General features: G+C 31.5%; 1 protein-coding gene across 1 annotated transcript in view; it reads left to right on the top strand.

Moving 5' to 3' along the window:
- Positions 1-2,119: 2,119 nt before the first annotated feature.
- Positions 2,120-18,635, top strand: part of LOC148626534 (CD109 antigen-like) — a 28,063-nt gene continuing 11,547 nt past the window's right edge. Inside the window, exons 1-22 of the mRNA XM_088570587.1 lie at positions 2,120-2,275; positions 2,739-2,822; positions 3,015-3,178; positions 3,517-3,542; positions 4,434-4,593; positions 5,937-6,007; positions 6,609-6,734; positions 6,931-6,970; positions 7,549-7,633; positions 9,700-9,790; positions 10,286-10,495; positions 10,878-11,117; positions 11,573-11,674; positions 12,177-12,239; positions 12,439-12,630; positions 12,858-13,007; positions 13,684-13,794; positions 14,237-14,300; positions 15,180-15,333; positions 17,786-17,903; positions 18,098-18,211; positions 18,544-18,633. Of these exons, the coding sequence (XP_088426713.1) occupies positions 2,758-2,822; positions 3,015-3,178; positions 3,517-3,542; positions 4,434-4,593; positions 5,937-6,007; positions 6,609-6,734; positions 6,931-6,970; positions 7,549-7,633; positions 9,700-9,790; positions 10,286-10,495; positions 10,878-11,117; positions 11,573-11,674; positions 12,177-12,239; positions 12,439-12,630; positions 12,858-13,007; positions 13,684-13,794; positions 14,237-14,300; positions 15,180-15,333; positions 17,786-17,903; positions 18,098-18,211; positions 18,544-18,633 (2,436 nt within the window). The 5' untranslated portion in view covers positions 2,120-2,275; positions 2,739-2,757. The remainder of the gene's footprint in view (positions 2,276-2,738; positions 2,823-3,014; positions 3,179-3,516; positions 3,543-4,433; positions 4,594-5,936; positions 6,008-6,608; positions 6,735-6,930; positions 6,971-7,548; positions 7,634-9,699; positions 9,791-10,285; positions 10,496-10,877; positions 11,118-11,572; positions 11,675-12,176; positions 12,240-12,438; positions 12,631-12,857; positions 13,008-13,683; positions 13,795-14,236; positions 14,301-15,179; positions 15,334-17,785; positions 17,904-18,097; positions 18,212-18,543; positions 18,634-18,635) is intronic.

Raw genomic sequence — 18,635 nt, 5'->3', positions numbered from 1 at the left:
ACTCCTTGTGTTTATTCCAAATGAACAAAGTTGATTAAATGTCTTGTACCAAAGGAGAGTCCTTTTCGATCGTGCGTTTGAAAGAAATAAGATTTGATCGCCGAATTCTACACTGATTTTTAACCTTTTGACCTAGAAAAATAAGAATCATATGAAGAAAAAAATAACAATCCATAGACATTGAATGCAAAATCCAATAATACAAAAGAGTTCCTGAAGTTTTACTACAGCCAAAAAAAAAAAAAAAAAAAAAAATAATCAAGACAAAAGAAAAAAAAAAAAACGTAACGACATGCAAGTCCTGTATAGAAAAGAATCTCCAATTCTTAACATAAATATGAATACAAGACATTTATTGTCTTCCTTCAATCTTATTCTGTTACAAAGCTACTTTCTCGCTCATAGATCAAAAAAGACCAGCAGAAAAGCAAGACTGAAAACCTGCAATTTTAGATATCTAAGTGAATGTACAGTCTTGATGCAAAGGACTATAACCTGTTAGATATAAAATAAGAGATGAGTCCGTAAATCTTTTGAATTTACATGGCTGAAACTGGAGAAATGGATTTGAATTATTATTGTTATTTAAGCTTGTGACCCAGGAAATGCTGCACTTTTACGTAGTAATACAGCTATTTGCAGTATTTTTATTATTAGTCTAACTAGACTCTCAAGTATGCAACAGTTGTGTTAAGAGGACTATTATATGTTGAAATCGATTAAGCTGCTTGAGCTTCAGTTTATTTTTGCCATTTGTTTTTTTTTAATCTTAAATTAATTTGGACTTGTCTAATGGTTAAGTATCAGAAATAGTTTATTTCTGTATTTCTAAAAAGTTGAGAATGCTTATCATACCGGTTCTCATGGTATATACTTACAAACTATGAGTTGGTTGCTTATTTATTCATTATTGTGTGTCATTATTCCTAAATTAATTTGCGTTTTTTATGTATTTATTGATCTTGGTCATGTCGTCGTTCTCGGATTTGCATACATATTGTTCCTCATTATGGTATTTTTGCTTTACCTTTAACTGCTAACTACTGTGCGTCAATGTATAATCATATTGTTTTTATTTATAATTACATAAAGCAATTTTGATATTTCAGAATAATTGCGTTAACAAAAACAGAGAAAAATCGCATAACAAGCTAGATATATCTTAATGTGCTGTAAATCTGTTCTAGACTAAGAGTTATGTTTATCGACGACATCGCAGTTAATATGACGTACCCTTAAGAAATTTTACTTATCTTTAAAACGATTCTGATATGAGATAAGCAATATAAAACAGAAAGGACGTCTGAGAGTTCATAGTCTTGCATTTCTAGCGGCGTTTGATTTAATTTTATTATTAGTACGCCAATTTAGATAGCACTGCTTGCCTAAATAGCTTTGAATTCACAAGACGTCATAAAATTAAAAATTGTTATGTTACGAACGTTGCGTATTTCATCTTCCCTACGGAAATCTCACATGGCTAAAACAAGAAATAATCTTTTCTCTTTAATGAGAAAGTAGAATTAAATCAACGTTGGTCAAGTTGCCTAAACGACGAACTTCATCTTACGTCGAAATCTATATCTGTAGAAATGCGTATATAAACTACCAAACTATAACAGTTAACCTGATCGAGTGTGGTAAACTATTAATCGTTTAATAATGTCATGAGAGTAATTGCGACGTTAACATAAACATATCTTAAACTGATACGCTAAAATTGCTGCGAAACAATCAAATCACTGAGCGAAATTGATAATATTTATTTGATAATATATGAGTTACATATTACAAAATATAGGTATTCCCTTAGCGTGACGCACATGTAGACACATCAAACACCTAATAGACCCGTTTGTACCGCAATTGACGCAGTTAAATTACAAGTCATTGATACATTATATAAATCCATTGATGAAACTCGATAACCTTGGAAATAAATGTTTATTACCTAATAGTCACGTATTTTATTAAATGATTCAATTTTTGATCCTTTGTACTTCCCTGGATTATGGGATAGCATTGCTATAAATGAATTTATATACACTTGTTCGTATATGTTAATCAAAGAATTAATACATGAAAACACGAATAGTTCTAGCACAGCTGGTAAATACACCTTAAACTACACATATGTAACTTAATCAAACACAACGGGCAGTCTACTTCCATCGTCTAAATAATGTTTTATTCTGACGTCGGTAAAAACCGATGGATGTTTAAACAAAGAGTTTAATTCTTTTAAATTGAAGGCACAGAACACAGATTGCAATTGGTAAGTTCAATTCTTACTAAATGGACCTAACACCTATTATCATATAATCATAATGTTTAAAATATTATTATATTATTATTTTAGGAAGTAAACAATGCATTCTTATTTACATTCAACTTTATATCTCTGAAATGCGAAAATTTCGGTTGTAGAAAAGGTAAAATTATGAAAAATACAATTAGCCAGGTATAACCTGTAAGAGGACAAATTTCAATATATTGATAGTTGAAAAAGATAGCAAACCTTATACCATGTACATTCTTACATCAACTAGGATAAAAGATACAAAAAAAATATTCTTGGTTTGTAATACCCTTTGTATTACAATTTAAAGTTCATTTCTGACCGAAATTGGACTCTCAGTGCTTCTAAGGTCATATTCGCATTGATTACCATTGCGAGGACTTTGTCCTCTATAAACAAAAAAATCGAACAATGATAAGAAATGTTTTTGTTATTTTAGGTAGAGAAAAAAACCCAAAATGAATTACTATATGATTATGACAGCATTGTTACTGACTCCAGTCGTACTTGCTGCATGTAAAAAGTAAGTTGAATGACTTGTGCTGACGTAGTATACATAAGATAACATCTCTTGTTGACACGGGGCGTTATCGACGTCCTATAAATGTAGAAAGTTTTTTGAAATATGAATGGCTCAAATTGTTTTTGCCGGAAATGAAGTACGTTAATTTGATTGTTTGAACTTTAAACGCATATTAAATTGATTTTTTCCCAGTACTTATATGGTGACAGTCCCGCAGTCCATACGACCAGGACATGAGTTTAGTGTATGTGTGGTACCACTCGTGCGACATCTGGGCTTTGCTTCCATGCAGTTTACACTTATGAACAGAAAAAATAAAACCATAACGTATGCGGACAAAGATATATTGTTGCATAGTATGTACTAGTTTTGAAACTTAACCAAAAACAAATTCATAGAATACAAATAATAACATAAAAAGGAATTTTCAATAATTCTTAAAGTTATTTATTTTGATGTAAAAATTGATATTTTAATATAATCACTTCTTGTCTGACTAAAATTACACTTACAAGTTCTTAGGTCACAGCTTATATCATATCTATAGTATGACAAATTTTCTCATATCAAGAATATATGTTGTATGATATAAAATAAACAATTTTATTTAATTCATCAACAATAACATTTTTTTAAATTGAATTTAGTCGAACAACCTAGAGGATAATTATAGGTTGTTAATGATTTGTTCCAGGTGATCCAGTAGTGATTAAAATAAAGGTAATCAAATATTTAATCAACTTTAGAAAATAGAAAGTTATAATACGTTCGAAAATGTTTTCTGAATTAAAAGAAAAACACATATTGCACAGATATTCAAAGTATAAAAATAACTTACGTAGCTGTCTTTGTAAGAATCATGCAAATTCTGAAAAATGTGATACACCCCAAAAAAGGCTATATATGTTTATTTTTGTAATTAGGTTGTTTTATGGGTCTATACTATGAGATGTGTAATTATTCATTCAAATCTTCCTGCTCTTAGGAGATAATCCACATTGAAAATCCAGTAGATTCTATTGTATTTGAGTGCCATTTCCAGAGTTATCTCCCTAAATTTTGAAATCTACAGTGCATTCTATATAATTCTTATCTCCTAAGAGCACGGGTTATATAAAAACCACATGTTAATTTCTGTTTACTATGACATTTCAAACAAAATATCAAAAATAAAAATATGTAGGCTTTTTACCCATGAATCACATTTTGCATGATCCTTAGCTGGAGTGCTATTTAAAAACTCTGAATTTCAAAGTTATGTATTTTCAATTAAAACAATATTTCTTGGAAAACAATGAAGTATTGTTTGACTGCATGTTGCAAATACAAAATATCTTCTTTGTATTAAGGTTAAGTTAAAATATACAGTGTATTTTACTTTTTTATTTTCAGTACTGCGATTTAAGCACGCAGGTTGTTAAAGGATTTTTTTGATAAACGCGATGCAATAATAGCTGTATCTTAATTCCATTAATATTCAATCTTCATCTCAAACTATTTCAACCAAATGAAAAATAAACCATTCAATCGCAATTGATAGTTTTTTTTCTGAAAAAAAATGCAAACGACTTGAAATAGGACGATAGTTAAGTATTAACAATATTAATATAGGTTCCACAGAATGTAAGTGTGGGTTACGGTTACCAATTAGACGTAAAGTCAATGGGAGGTTTATCATTTGCAAAGAGAGTTACAGATATGAGAATGCTTTCCAAAACATCGTCAATATTTGTACAGACAGACAAGGCTGCTTACAAACCGGGAGATTTAGGTATATATTGTATAATTATCTTCATTGTATTGTCATTGGTATCGGCAAAGTCTTCAATAATTTCTAGGCAGGCTCAAATAATACTATCGCGAGGCAAACGTAATTATTTCCCTAAAAATTGATTTAAAACTGTAAGAGATTTTACAGGATTGGATAGCATCTTTCTCGCGGAAGTACTATCTAAGCTTGCTGAAAAAAAGCCCAAAATGGTCTATAATACAATGAATTGTTTGTTGTAACTTTTTCATCAATCGATTAATGAATATTCTGTTTCAAACTTAAGACAGACAATACAAATACTTGCCGATATTCATTGTATGTGAGAGTAATGAAGGGAACCAAGATTCGAGCAAAAAAGAACATATTTCAATGATAAAGACTAGGTATACAAAATAGACACAGACAACAAAGAATATGAAGTTACTAAAATAATATGCACTAAGAAACTAAAGCTAATGAGAAACCCGGACTCCACTAAAAACTAGCTTTTACGAGGTGTAGCATTTTTTTTCCTGGATATTCGTCGTTTTTCTATTATAAAACAAACAAGAGGGTGACTATTTTAAACAGAGTTATCTGGACAATACCGACCAATTAAGTATGAAATAAAGTTCATATGCAAGTAGATAGGATGACGGAACTTTAGTTACCGATTTGACTCAATAAACAATGGGTGTTTAATTAATCAAGTAATTGTATATTTTAAATTCTATTTTCAATAAATGTTCCGCATGTCTTACCACTTCTGGTATCACTGTTAATGTGTCATCCCTTTTTTTATTTAAGCGGTTGTATTTGTCCCCAAACTATTTGCAATTTGACGAACCAATATTCGTACAAGGAATTTATATCAAAATATATTTCAGTTTAATAACTTAATTAATCACATGTTCATCCCCCTTTTTTCATCTGCCAATAATATGTAGATATAAATAGAAAACGAAATGTTCCATTTGTGTTATGTTTTTACATTGTATTCACTGACTAATCCTCTTTGTATTTGTTTTGAAATTGTACTTACTTTGGGTAAGTATACAATAAGGACCGACCTTCAAGCATGAGTAAAACCTCATTGCTAGAGACGAAAGAAAATATTTCTGGTACTTTCACCAATCGAGTGACTGTTCAATACATTGGTTCACAGACAATTCCCAATATCTTTTTTTCACTATTGATCTCAATATAATATTATTGTTTACGTAGAACTCGTAATGCATGTAGATCTTTGATATTTGTTTCATTGTATTTGATGTTTATTCTATTATCATTGTTTACTGTTTTCGAATGATTTCAATGTACTGTATTGTCCGTATTACCTTGTTTTTTCTCTCTTACTTTTTCAGTGCAATTCCGCGTGTTTGGTACAAACTCTAGGTTAAGATTTCTAAATGACCCAATAAATGTAATACTCACGGTAAGTCAGTTTAGCAAAAGCCAACATGGTTATATGACTACAAAACTCGCAAATATGATAAAAATGTCAAATTGAAAAATTTGTTGATGCTGAACATATTCCTGTAACATTTCCTTTCTTACGACGACAAATGATATGGGATTATCTGTTGGTTACATGACCAAATCTCGATACACAGCAAACATTGTATATATCAGACCTTATATTTTAGACTTGAACTTCTTCGCTTTTGAAATTAATATAATTTGTATTGTTATATCCTTGAACTTGTATTCGCTACAATTAATGCTTATCTATAAGGAGAGTTTCTATAACTTTCTATGAATGTAAACTACCGTATGCGTCAATGACAACAAATCATAAAAAAGATCTAGTTACATGTAAATGATTGTCTTTGTAATATCACAATATCTCTAAATTTTATTAATAACCCTGTTTCAGAGTATTGACACTCAATGCTTTCAAACAGGGCTTATTAAAGAAATCTACAGAATGTTTCCCTACAAAACTAATGTAACTTAATGGTTTTAATCATGAAAGATAATCAAATAAGGTAAGTAACACTTACGAAACAAACCATCAGAACTTGTATTTTCTTTAGGATCCAAAACGTAATCGAGTAGACCAGTACCTGAATGTAAAACCATCGTATGGTGTATTCACAGGGTCATTCCAACTATCAACATTAACAAACCTTGGATCATGGAACATAAAGGTCGAACAGAAGGTATGCATACAGAAAGTTCATGTAAATTGTAATTTAAAAAAAAATCAGCTAGTTTTAGGCTAAATAATCAGTTCATTTATGTTAAAGAATATTTGTTATTTTTAACAGTCATTAAGTCAAAACAAACAGAAGTTTAATACCCTATTTATTTATAAAGTATGCTTTAACTTTACAATACAATATAAATATTCTTCAGCAAGAAAAGTACACGAAGTCGTTTACAGTAGAGAAATATGGTAAGTAGCTTTAAGCATAGAAAGAGTATAATGGAACCCCACTTCCCCTCCCCACACAAAAAAAAAAAAAAAAAAAAATCATATGAGTGAATGACAACAACAACAAAACAAAACAAAACAAAAAACTTGTCATTAAGCACAAAGGATCCAATCATAAAGTGAAAAATAACAATCACCAAGAACCCCACTAAAACTAATCAATGTAATAATGTGTTTTGATAGGCGATTAAGTCAAGCTTACTGCAGAACACCAACCGTGACATTACGTAGTCAAGTTGTCGAATCGAGAGACTTTATATATACAATAAACGATGTTTAATTTCATGACCATTCGATATGTACAAATCACGGAATTTTGTTCATTCCCGAAATGATTTCCATAATTCTTAAAGGTTCATAAACATATTTTTTTAATTACCTGGGAAGTTTATTCCGCATTCCAATGATAGTATATATCAAACAACTAAAATTGACCATTCATCAAACATAAGTGGGAAAATCTTGTTTCGAAGAACAATGTGATGTATATTTAATGCTTGACCTTCATGGAACGTCTTTTTATTTTTCTGTCTTTTCAGTGTTGCCTAAATTTCAGATAAATGTAGTATTTCCACCAATAGTACTGAGAACAGATAAATATTTCACTGTAGATTTAGATGCTCAGTAAGCATACAAATAATGACTTAAAATATGATTATTCTTGATGTGTTATTTTCAAGTATGAATCTGTTAAATCTGTATTGGTAGCGTCAGTTTATCAGTATAAAATACTTCACATTCTACATTGTATATACAAATTCATTTTTGAACCTGCCGTGCTCGTCTGATTTAATGACGTGCAACTCAAATATCACATTCAGTTGAAGCTAAATTAATGCAGTTATACATATTTCAGTCAATGGGGCACAGAGAGAAACACCTATCAATGCGAAATTCACGAGGCTATAATTGTCAGTTACTGAAATATGTTTACTATAAATGTTAAGATGGCAAACATTGTAAAGTATAACCCCACCAAATAAAAATAAGAACTAATGTGAGTATTGCATGTTTGACTTACTAGTTAACTTACAATTAAATAATCCAGGAAACTAAGATTGTAACGGTAATCAAAAGAATGCAATCCAGGGACAAAGATCAGGCTTGGAAAACACATACACAACAAAGAACACAAAGTTACTAAAATCATACACCCAAAGCAACAAAAACAAATGAGCAACTCGGACTCTAAAAACTGGGAGCATGGACCAGGTGCACCGGTAGGTAATGCGTCCTCTGCTTTTCTAGAAACACCCGCCGAGTTGCTCATAAAAAGTCAAGTCCGTGGTAGACGAAAGAGGAAAGGAAAACTGTGACACGTTTAACAAATCAGTTTTAATTGGCGCAGATGGATACAACGTGGCAATCCACGAGTTCATGATGACGACCATAAAACTTCTGTAGTGATGACTTCAATCTTGTAGCAACATAATCCTGCTGCAGAAGCCTATTTTTTTTTAGAATTCTAGCGCGATACAAAAAGTCTGCGTAGTTTCGGTAAGCTCTGACATAACGTATGAGTTGTGATATTAACACTCCATACGCAGGTGTTGAAGGGATGTTGCCACAGATGAACGGAAAGTTGGCAATCTGAATAAAAAGTCATCATGTTTGTCGTAATTGTAAAAAGTCTAGCGCGATACAAAACGTATGGGTAGGTACGGCAGGCTCTAGCATAGCGTATGAATTGTGATATGAAGAATCCACACGCAGGTTTCGAGAGGATGTTGCCACTGATGAAAGGAAAGTTGGCAATACGGAATGAAAAGTCATCACGTTTCTCGCATAGTTTGGTCAATAGTTCAAGATATGCGGCTGACTTCACAGTGTCAATAGTATCCTTTATTTAAGGTTCTTTAGGGTAGATGCGATGTATCAAATCCCCAAAATTAGGATTGTTTGAAGATAATACGTCATCCATATAGCGGAAACTGAGATTTAAGGAACTAGCTAATTGATATTCTTTCTTTCGGATCAGATCAGCAATAAAGTTAGCCTCATAAGAGTGAAGGAATAGGTCAACAAGTAGAGGAGCACAATTTGTTCCCATTGGAATGCCGACAGTTTGTTGAAAAAACACGTCCACCATTCTGGACAAATATGTTGTCGATTAAAAATTCAAGCATTTTGTAAACATCTTCTTCTGGATATTTGGAAGATAATTTGGAATTATTTCTTACAAAGTAAGAGGAATCTCTATCAAGAACTATATATTTGTATCTAGGCGTACCATCTTTTTTGGAAAAGCAACAATGTATAATGTTTTTTAAGTCGGGATTTTAACTGAGTATGAGAAATAGAAGTATACAGTGTTGAAAAATCCTAGGTTTTAATGTTATTATATTCTGATAATAGTCTTGAACTGATTGTCTCCAACATATCTTTTTGAAAGAGGTTTGGTGGTACATTTTGCAGATCCACTATGAAACGTTGTTTGTATGGATTCTTCTGGAGTTTAGGAATCCAATACATAGACGGTAAATCACAATCATCGTCTTTGGTAGAGAGACCAAGAGAGAATAGCACTGATTTATGGTTTTCCACAATCTCTTCTTTGAGAGTGTGGTAGCAGTATAAGTTTTATCACTGCATTTTTTTTTCTACGTCTACCTCTACAATTTATTGTTTAAGGCAGACTCTTTCCAAAAAGAAGTACGTAAGTTGAAATAAAATATGATTCTTTTTATTAGGTATACATTCGGAAAACCAGTAGAAGGCAACGTCAATTTGACAATCAGCAGGACATGGAGTAATAGAAATGTGATTAATAAACGCTTTAAGGTAAAAACGAAAATATTTATGCGTTTTAACATAGGTAGTTTTATACCAAATCAAAAAGAAAAAACAAAAACAAAAAATAAAAAAAACACACAATTAATGTCATTAGGTACCTACTTAACTAGACAAACTAATAAAATAATTGGTACAATAATTGCCTTCTTGTTTCGTATGATTTTTTTGGACCTTTTACAGCTTGCCTTAACGTATGGGTTTTGACCATCATTGAAGACCGTAAGGTGACTAGTAAATATTAGTAAATTATTTGTTGCTGGACATTTGTTTTACAACTTTCATATTAACAATCATACCAAATCTTCTATTTTCATATTTGTTCATTCATTTTTTTGTGAATTCAAAATAATGATGTTGCAATAAACAGAATTCACCTTTTTCAAATGTTTATTTCTTTTACTTCATTTTTAATTTGTAGTTGAAAATGAAACGTATATTAAGCACTCTGATATAAAAAAAAATCAATATTTCTACTTTCATAAGATGAGAGGAAAGACGACAATTAGAGTGCTTATGAGCGAAATACTAAGACTTGGATCCTATATTAAAGTGAAAGCAATTTTATCAGAACGTTTAACAGGAAAAAAAGCTTCCGATACTAAAACTATTTACATCAGGTCATACCCGGAAAGATTGATATTCTCCGACTCCATTTCAAGCAACTTTAAACCAGGTCTTGATTACACTATGATTGTAAGTAAAGATTATCATGTTAGGAATATCAGAAGTCAGGCAGTGAGTAAAACAAGAAAAAAGGAAAAATAACCTCCTTTTTTACAGCGAAATCCTTCATATTCAACGTATTGGCTTTTTGTTGCCGAGAGATTTAAATAAAATCTAAATTGATATGCACATCAGATATACATAGCAGGATAAGGTCTTTTGTAAAAATGTACCTGTATAGTGTAAAAAGCAAATATAATTCATATAGAAATATAATTTTATGATTGTTCTGATGAATAAACGAATTAAAATTGTAGAATTAGTTAACCAAAAAACTACACTTCTTCGAATTTCTGCATGATCTAACTATTTTACAAACTAATAATCCGATAATGAAAATGAAAAATTGCAGATTCGGGCTGCTAAAGTTGATGGAACACCCCTTGACAAACCTCTCGGTACAGTGAACATCACGGTCAACTATAGTATTCGAAAGAAGATACCAGAGGAGTTTGAAACCCAAGTTAAGCGGATATACCCAGGAGCTACAGAGAGCAAAGTGTTGTGGTCCAGATCAGTTCAAATTCCTGAATCTGGAATTATCATGATATCAGCCAGATTTCCTATAGCGGCCGTCAGTGGATATATAAACGTAAATTCATGCTTGTACATCTCTTTAGGGGTTATTTTTATATTAAAAAATAACAAGAACAACAAAGAAATCAACAGCTGAAAGCCTTTATTATTTCCCTTTCCCCTTTCGTCTACCGTTGACTTTACTTTTTATGAGCAACATGAATCAAAATGTATTGAAGCTAGATTTAAGTCGTATTGAAGCTAGATTTAAGTCAACTATTTAATAAATCTAACATATATTGCGACAGGTCCTAATAAAAGTCAATATGGCTAAATAGTTAAAAGTATACTCTAGATGAAATGCTGAAAAATAAGAGAACATAAAGTTTTATAGTAGTATTTTTTTTAAATTGGAACTTTTGCTGTGAATTGCTATTTTGTGTGAAAGATCTCATTTAAATGCCATAAATATCTATGTTTATAGCATTCGCATAGTACGTGAAACTAGTGTAAGTCTTATTTGCATTTTAGCTCAAGTATCGGAAGGCATATGGTTCTAAATACCTTTCCAGGGCATACTCGCCGTCTAACAGCTTCATTCAGGTGTCTATAGCAAACGACGCAAAAGCAAAGGTAGATAATTTGCAAGAGTAATCAAGATGACCAGGATTGTAGTGAAAATCAAAAGAATGTAATCCAGGGACAAAGACCAGACATGGAAAACACACAAACACAACAAAGAACATAAAATAAGCAAAATAGTACGTACAATGTAACAAAAGTAAATGAGCATCTTGGACTCCACAAAAAAAAAAAAAAAAAAAAACAGGGTGCCACAGTCCATTAGAGGGAATGTTCACAAATAACTAACAAATATCGCAATCTCGTTTTAAATTTTGATAACAGGTATTAATATTTGTTTTTTTTAGAAAACAAATACTTCAAGGTGTATATTTTATAGTATATTTTAAAATTTAGGAATTGCAATATCGTAATATGCAGTTAATAATTCGATTCTTCACGAGTGAACCTAAAGGACAAAAGAGGAAAACAAGTGTGTCAAAATTAAATTTTGATTGTGAAATAAGTTATAAGATAATGAAAAGTCTATGTATTTATTGTATTCCTATTATAGCCAGGACGTCCTCTTCCTCTTATTTTGGAAACAACAGATAGACGAAGATCTGTCCATTATAAGGTATCGATATGATAAAAGTTGAGTTATTAATTTGTTAATATTGTTGTCGATGAAACAAATAAAAGAAAATAAATTTAAATGAAAAACACAAATCAAAAGGAATATGAAACAAGGAAAATGCCCCAAACAAGAAAATGAGAATTTAAAGGAAAAACAGTGCATCTTTCTATAATCTTCATATCTTTATATTTGGTCATAGGTGTTCTCAAAAGGCACTTTAGTTACACAAGGAAAATGGCATTGCTGGAGCAAAAAACAACGAGTTAATCTTATGATTACAACCAAAATGGCTCCTTCAGCTAAACTCCTTGTTTACTACAACCGTGGACACAATGGAGAAATTGTTGCAGATGTTATTTCCTTTCCCATTAAAGATGTATTTGACAATGAGGTAATACTGATGGTATAAGGTTTCTGTCTTGTTATATAAATATGCTATTTGGTGGTTCAAATAACCCCACCTTTCTCAGCAAGTTTTATATGTATTTTAACATGTAGGTTTTCTAAAACGATATGTGAAGTATAAATCATACGTTCTCACATAAATTCATGAAATTGAACAAATATTTAATTTCAATATGGTTTAAAAAAAAAACTGAAGTAACAAATACATTTCAGGTCTCAATAAAATTCAACAAGAAGAAGGCACTACCAGGTGAAAAAGTTGAACTTCAAATTAAAGCTGATGCAAAATCCCTCGTCAATATTCTTTCGGTGGATAAAAGTGTACTATTGTATAAGACTGGTAACGATATCACAGTACAAGATGTGAGTATTCAACCTATAACTAAGAGGTAAGATGTAGGGAGGCAGGAACAAGGTATATAGTATATAATAATACAATTATACGATGAACTACATGTATATATATCAAAGTTGTCATAGAAGTAGTACGTAATGAATTCCAAATACAAAAATACCGATCATACATAAATATTGCAAATTTTGGTATGTTATGCACGTGTTTTCTTCTCATCAACAACATTAGTAGAACCAAAAACTAAAATTTAAAAAAGTATTTATAAGTAGTGTTCAAAACATGACAAATCGAAACAGAAATCCGAATCCAGCCTCGATAAAAATGAATGCTTGTAAGAGCAGTTTGTTTGATCAAGTGAAGAATAAAGCTACAGGCATGATTACATAATCAATAATTAGATTAATGTTTACTGTTTTTACTTATGTAAACGTCTTATCCAACACTGAAAAGCGCCATTATATAAAATTGTTTCCAAATGTTACATTCACAATTCATTCTGAGGTAAAAATATGAGTTTCCGAGTACAAGATATCTTTAACTGCAAAGCGACATTACCTGAAAAAAAATGTATAGGCCTTGTCTTAATTTATATAATGTATTTTTGTTCGGATTTTCAATTTTGGATGTTTTAAGGCATTGCTTTTCACTTGAGTGTTCCCTTCATTAACCACAGTTCTTTCGTAGGTAATGAGAGAACTTCAACAGTACGACAGCCGTTACTACCCGTTCTCTTGGGGATGGAATTTTTGGTTTCCAAGAAGATTATCCGGAGTTGATGCGTTTTCAATTTTTGAAGTGAGATATTAGGGATCTTTTGATTCTTTTCTCATATAACGCCCGTGTCCTTTCTGTTCGTTAGATTGTACACCATTTATCATGAAAATAGATAACCTAGAAAACTCTGTGAACAGATTTCACTACTTGTTTATCATTTAAGTGTAAATAATGCCATTACGATAAAAAACTTTATATCAAAATTTCCCAAAATATTCTGATTTGATTTTTTCAAATAAAAATGATTAAAATAGTAAAATGTTATTTTACTTGGTATGATAGTACCAATATTACGTTTCAGACATTATAAACTTAAAAAAATGTGTATGTAATATTATAATCAAATAATTACAGTAAATTATTATTGTTTTTTAAAAAAAAAGATGTTTAATTTATTAATTTTTCGTTTTTCAAGTTAAGTACCCTACTCACACTAAGATTTGACATTTGTTACTTATTGTAGCAAGCAGGAGTATATGTCTTAACAGATGCCTTGTTATACCAATATCTATCGGAATGTTCAAGAGGTAGGATACAAAATTAAGTACACGTTTATGTAAAAACTAGGCAGGTTATGATATAGATAGAAACATTTGTATTACTTCTAACCTTTTAACTGACTACACAAAAATGATATTTTTAAGATAAAAAGAGAGGTAATATGTTGGAAACAAATAATGACTGAGTAATCAAGGGAACTAACATTCTAGCTGAAATCAAAAGAATGTAATACAGTGATAAAGTATGGACATGTAAAACAGACACGTACAAAAAAAAACAACAAACAAACAAACAAAAAAAAATAAATAAATAAATAACCGAAATGATACGTTCAAAGCAAAAAGAGTGAATGAACAACTGGGAGCATTGACCAGGTACACCGGTAGGGTAAGCGTCCGAGTAAAATGCAACTTTCCAAAAACGTTGAAAAGCGACAATAAGCCTGACTGAAAATGTTTTTGTATTTTTGTGAACAAATTTGAAACACATTATTATAGTTCTTCATTATTAACTGAATACTTTTTGGATTGTTTGTATGGTCAGTTGAATATGGAAAACAAAACAGTGTCAATGGGGACATTTGAATCGCACTTTTTTTTACCTGTATAGTTTGAATGGAGGTCGTACATAATGACGATTTTTTTTTGCATCTTTAACCCCAAACGATCCTGATAAAATAATTGACCCAATGATCGAAACACGAAAACACCATTGCAAATATTTTCATAAAAAATGTATCCATAATACTATCAACGATGATCGAGATACAAGTCTTCGAAAAATTTAAGTGACATGTAAACCACGTTTATCATGTGGATTAATGCAATAATATCCTTTAATTTTACCTACACTATTAGTCGACTATAAGACAATAACTACATGTATTTAGCCCAATTTTGAGTCAGGTTCTGGTGGTGGCAGGCGGATGTTTTTGTTTAAAGGAGGTAGTGGCTCAGTATCAGCAAGTAGTTCTTCCGGGAAGTCTGGTACATTGGCAACACCAACCAGAATAAGAAAGAATTTTCCGGCAACATGGATTTGGGCAAATACAGTTACTGGGTATATAAAGTCCTCAAAGCATGTTTTTCAACCAGTTTGTCACATCATATCAGATACATTACTGATTCCAACATTTTCAGAAAAGATGCGACCAAGCAAGACAATAAGGCATTTGCTGTACTTTTGTGCAAAAAAAACTTAAACAAAACACAGTATAAATGTTGAACAAGTAGCCTCTTTGTTATTGGCCAAAAACTGTGAACCATTGATAATTTGCAAAGGAAACACTTTGGAATCAATATTTACCAAATTTGCCTGAGGGGTACAAAAGGCTGTATGTTGCTTGATCGCATTAGAATTATATAACCTCGTAATAGATGCAAATTTAAATAACTGTAATAATAATTGACAATCACCTGGCAGGTCAATCTGGCGCTGCGCACGCGAGAAATGAATGGATTGCCTGGAGTAGGGTTGAAAATAGTAATGGTGTCAGTGGATTGGCCACACCTAATAGAACAAGAAAAAGATTTCCAGCCACGTGGATGTGGACAAATATAATTACTTGGTATATATGTCATTTGAATTATGTGACTTATTCAGTGTTAACTTGAACTTTTACTTTCCAAATTTTTGCATCATTTCTTATTTAATGTATCGTACTTTGAGTGAAAACGAAAGTAGCCTGAATTGAAATACTAAAAAAAAAAAATAATAATTAGGGTTTTAAATTTAACACATTTTGACTTTTCGGTTATCCAGTCCTCATATTTTTTTCTGCTGCTGTCGCACGTTTTCTGAAAGACTAACTATTAACTTTTTGTGAAATGTATCAATTATTTGGCTCAACTTAAGGAATGACACCATGATTCCAATATAAAAGATATACAATTTAAAATTATCACATCAATGTAGCATGCGTGTTGGGACTTGTGCTAAGTTTAATCTTTTTTTTGAAAGAAAATTCCTTCACTGGAATGATGATATATGACACTTTAAAACTAATAATGCATAATTTAAAAATTTTTGTCGACAGAAAAGATACTAAAAATCTAACTCTCTTGAGATACAAGACGGAGAAATCTTAGAAATTTTAAGTTCCCTCACTAGGCCCTGTCCAGTCAGGAATAATTGAAATCCTACCCGAAGAAGGATGTCTTATTCCTCATTGTCTTGTATTCTCTAGCGCCGTTTGCTTCTTGTTCACAATAATTCCAAATAGATTTTGTGAGTAGTACACCAACTAAGATCGCCCTGCTAAACGCAAATCCCCTATATTTTCCTGACGCAATGAATACAAGAATGCAAATCACATAGAAATTGAAAAAAACCGGTATGCTGTACACTCAATAAGTAACCAATTATCAGCAGCTATATTTAGGAGATTAAAAAATAAGTTCTATACAAGATGCTCAAAGCCAAGACTATTGAATTACGAAGCAAAATTCAGCAAATCAAGCCAATTCAACAACTAGTTCTATCAGAACACGTAGTTCCATTTTCAGTAAAAGGAATGATACTTTTTAGTTTTAGTGTTTTAGGAGGTTTCGAATTTTGATGAAGAAAAGGTTGGTAGAAAATGTTACATTGTTCGTGCCGATCAAATTTGACTAAAACTTTAATAGTACGTCACAAACGTCATGTGTTTGATCTTACCCGTGGGTGAATTAATAAAATCTCACATCGTTACATATGTAAGTGTAATCAATGTAACCAAGTTTCCAGTGGAAATCAAAACAATTCAATCCAGTGACAAATACCAGAAAATAACAGGGATAACAGACACACACAACACAGAAAATAACAGGGATAACAGACACACACAACAAAGAAAATAACAGGGATAACAGGCACATACAACACAAAAAATACAATAAACATATTAATACATGTACATACAAATAAACAAAGGTAAGTGAGCAAAACGGACTGCACTAAAAACCGGGGGCATGCACCAGATACACCAGTAGGGTTAGCGTCCTCTGGTTTTCCAGAAAAAAACTAACCGAGTTGTTCATAAAAAGTCAAGTCAGGGGTATAGGAAAGGAAAACTATGACACGTTTAACCAATTGGTTCCCAAAGTGCAGATGGATACACCGTTACGACCAAGGAGTTCATGATGACGACCATAAATCTTCTGAAGTGATGACTTCAGCCTTGTAACAACATAATCTTATTCAAGAAGCCTAATTAGAAGAATTCTGTCGCGTTACACTAAGTCGGTGTAGTTTAAAATAGGCATATACTTTCTTATCAGTGAGAATAATTCATTTTAAGTTTCAATTTCAAAACAAAAATGTTTTTATTATCCTACTTTGTTATCTATAACGCAATAAACACTGATAAATAATACGCAAAGTATCATCTCTGAAAAAAAATATTCAGATAAAATTTGAGTATTCACAACCTTTACTAAAATTGTTATTTCCTCAATAGCAACGGTGTCTTTGATAAATATGTAGATAAATGAAGATGATGGAAGGGTAATGACATGCAGCTTTTTATTGACAGACCGGATGGAAACGCTGTTTACACTGCTACTGCTCCTGATACAGTGACAACATGGGTAACATCAGCCTTTGCTGTCAACCCAACATCCGGACTTGGACTGGCATCTGAACTGGCAAATGTAAATATATGTACTTTTCCACTTCAATTCATGATAGCTACGCCATATGATACATTGTGCGTGTTACTCCTATGATAGTCAGTAACATCTTCAGATTAGAATGCCTGAACTCATTTAAGACGTCCGCGATAGTAATCTGCTCATTTCATACCAGTAGTTTTTATATTATTTGAACAAAATCTATTTAATTCCAGCTGACAACGTTTCAAAACTTTTTCATGCGGTTTGACCTACCATACTCAGTAATTCGTGGAGAGGTTGTAATTGTACAGATTGTGGTATTTAACTACTTGCCACGAGATCAGGAGGTATATATCATTTCATCAAGTACTAGATGTCTCTAAGCAGAATTATTAGAAATGATTTTTGTTGACCAATTTTAAAGTGTATTTAACTTATATCCCGAATAGCAAAATGTAAATGTACATATTCAAAGTAACAAACATTTTTACAAACTGTGGTTTTTTTTTTATTCAAGAGAAGCAAAAGTAGTTAACATTTTCTGAAATGGACATGATTTTGTTTCAGATCCGGGGTTTGCAAAATATATCAAGCGTCAACGACACATCTCCCTTCATTTGATTTTAGCACTAAAACAATTTCTACCAATGAACAAAATTAGCAAATGAATTTCTTGAAGGTATCTGTTAACCTTGCTAGCAGTACAGACTTCTCTTTTGTGGACACAGATGGAAAGACGATAAATCAAGGTTCCAAAGGTTATTCAAAGGT

The sequence above is a fragment of the Perna viridis genome, chromosome 2 (assembly GCF_037379345.1).
Source record: "Perna viridis isolate PV_CMFRI_1.1 ecotype Kerala chromosome 2, ASM3737934v1, whole genome shotgun sequence".
NCBI lineage: Eukaryota > Metazoa > Mollusca > Bivalvia > Mytilida > Mytilidae > Perna > Perna viridis.
Note: the sequence above shows the minus strand (reverse complement) of the source record. Positions and strands in the feature narration are given on the sequence as shown.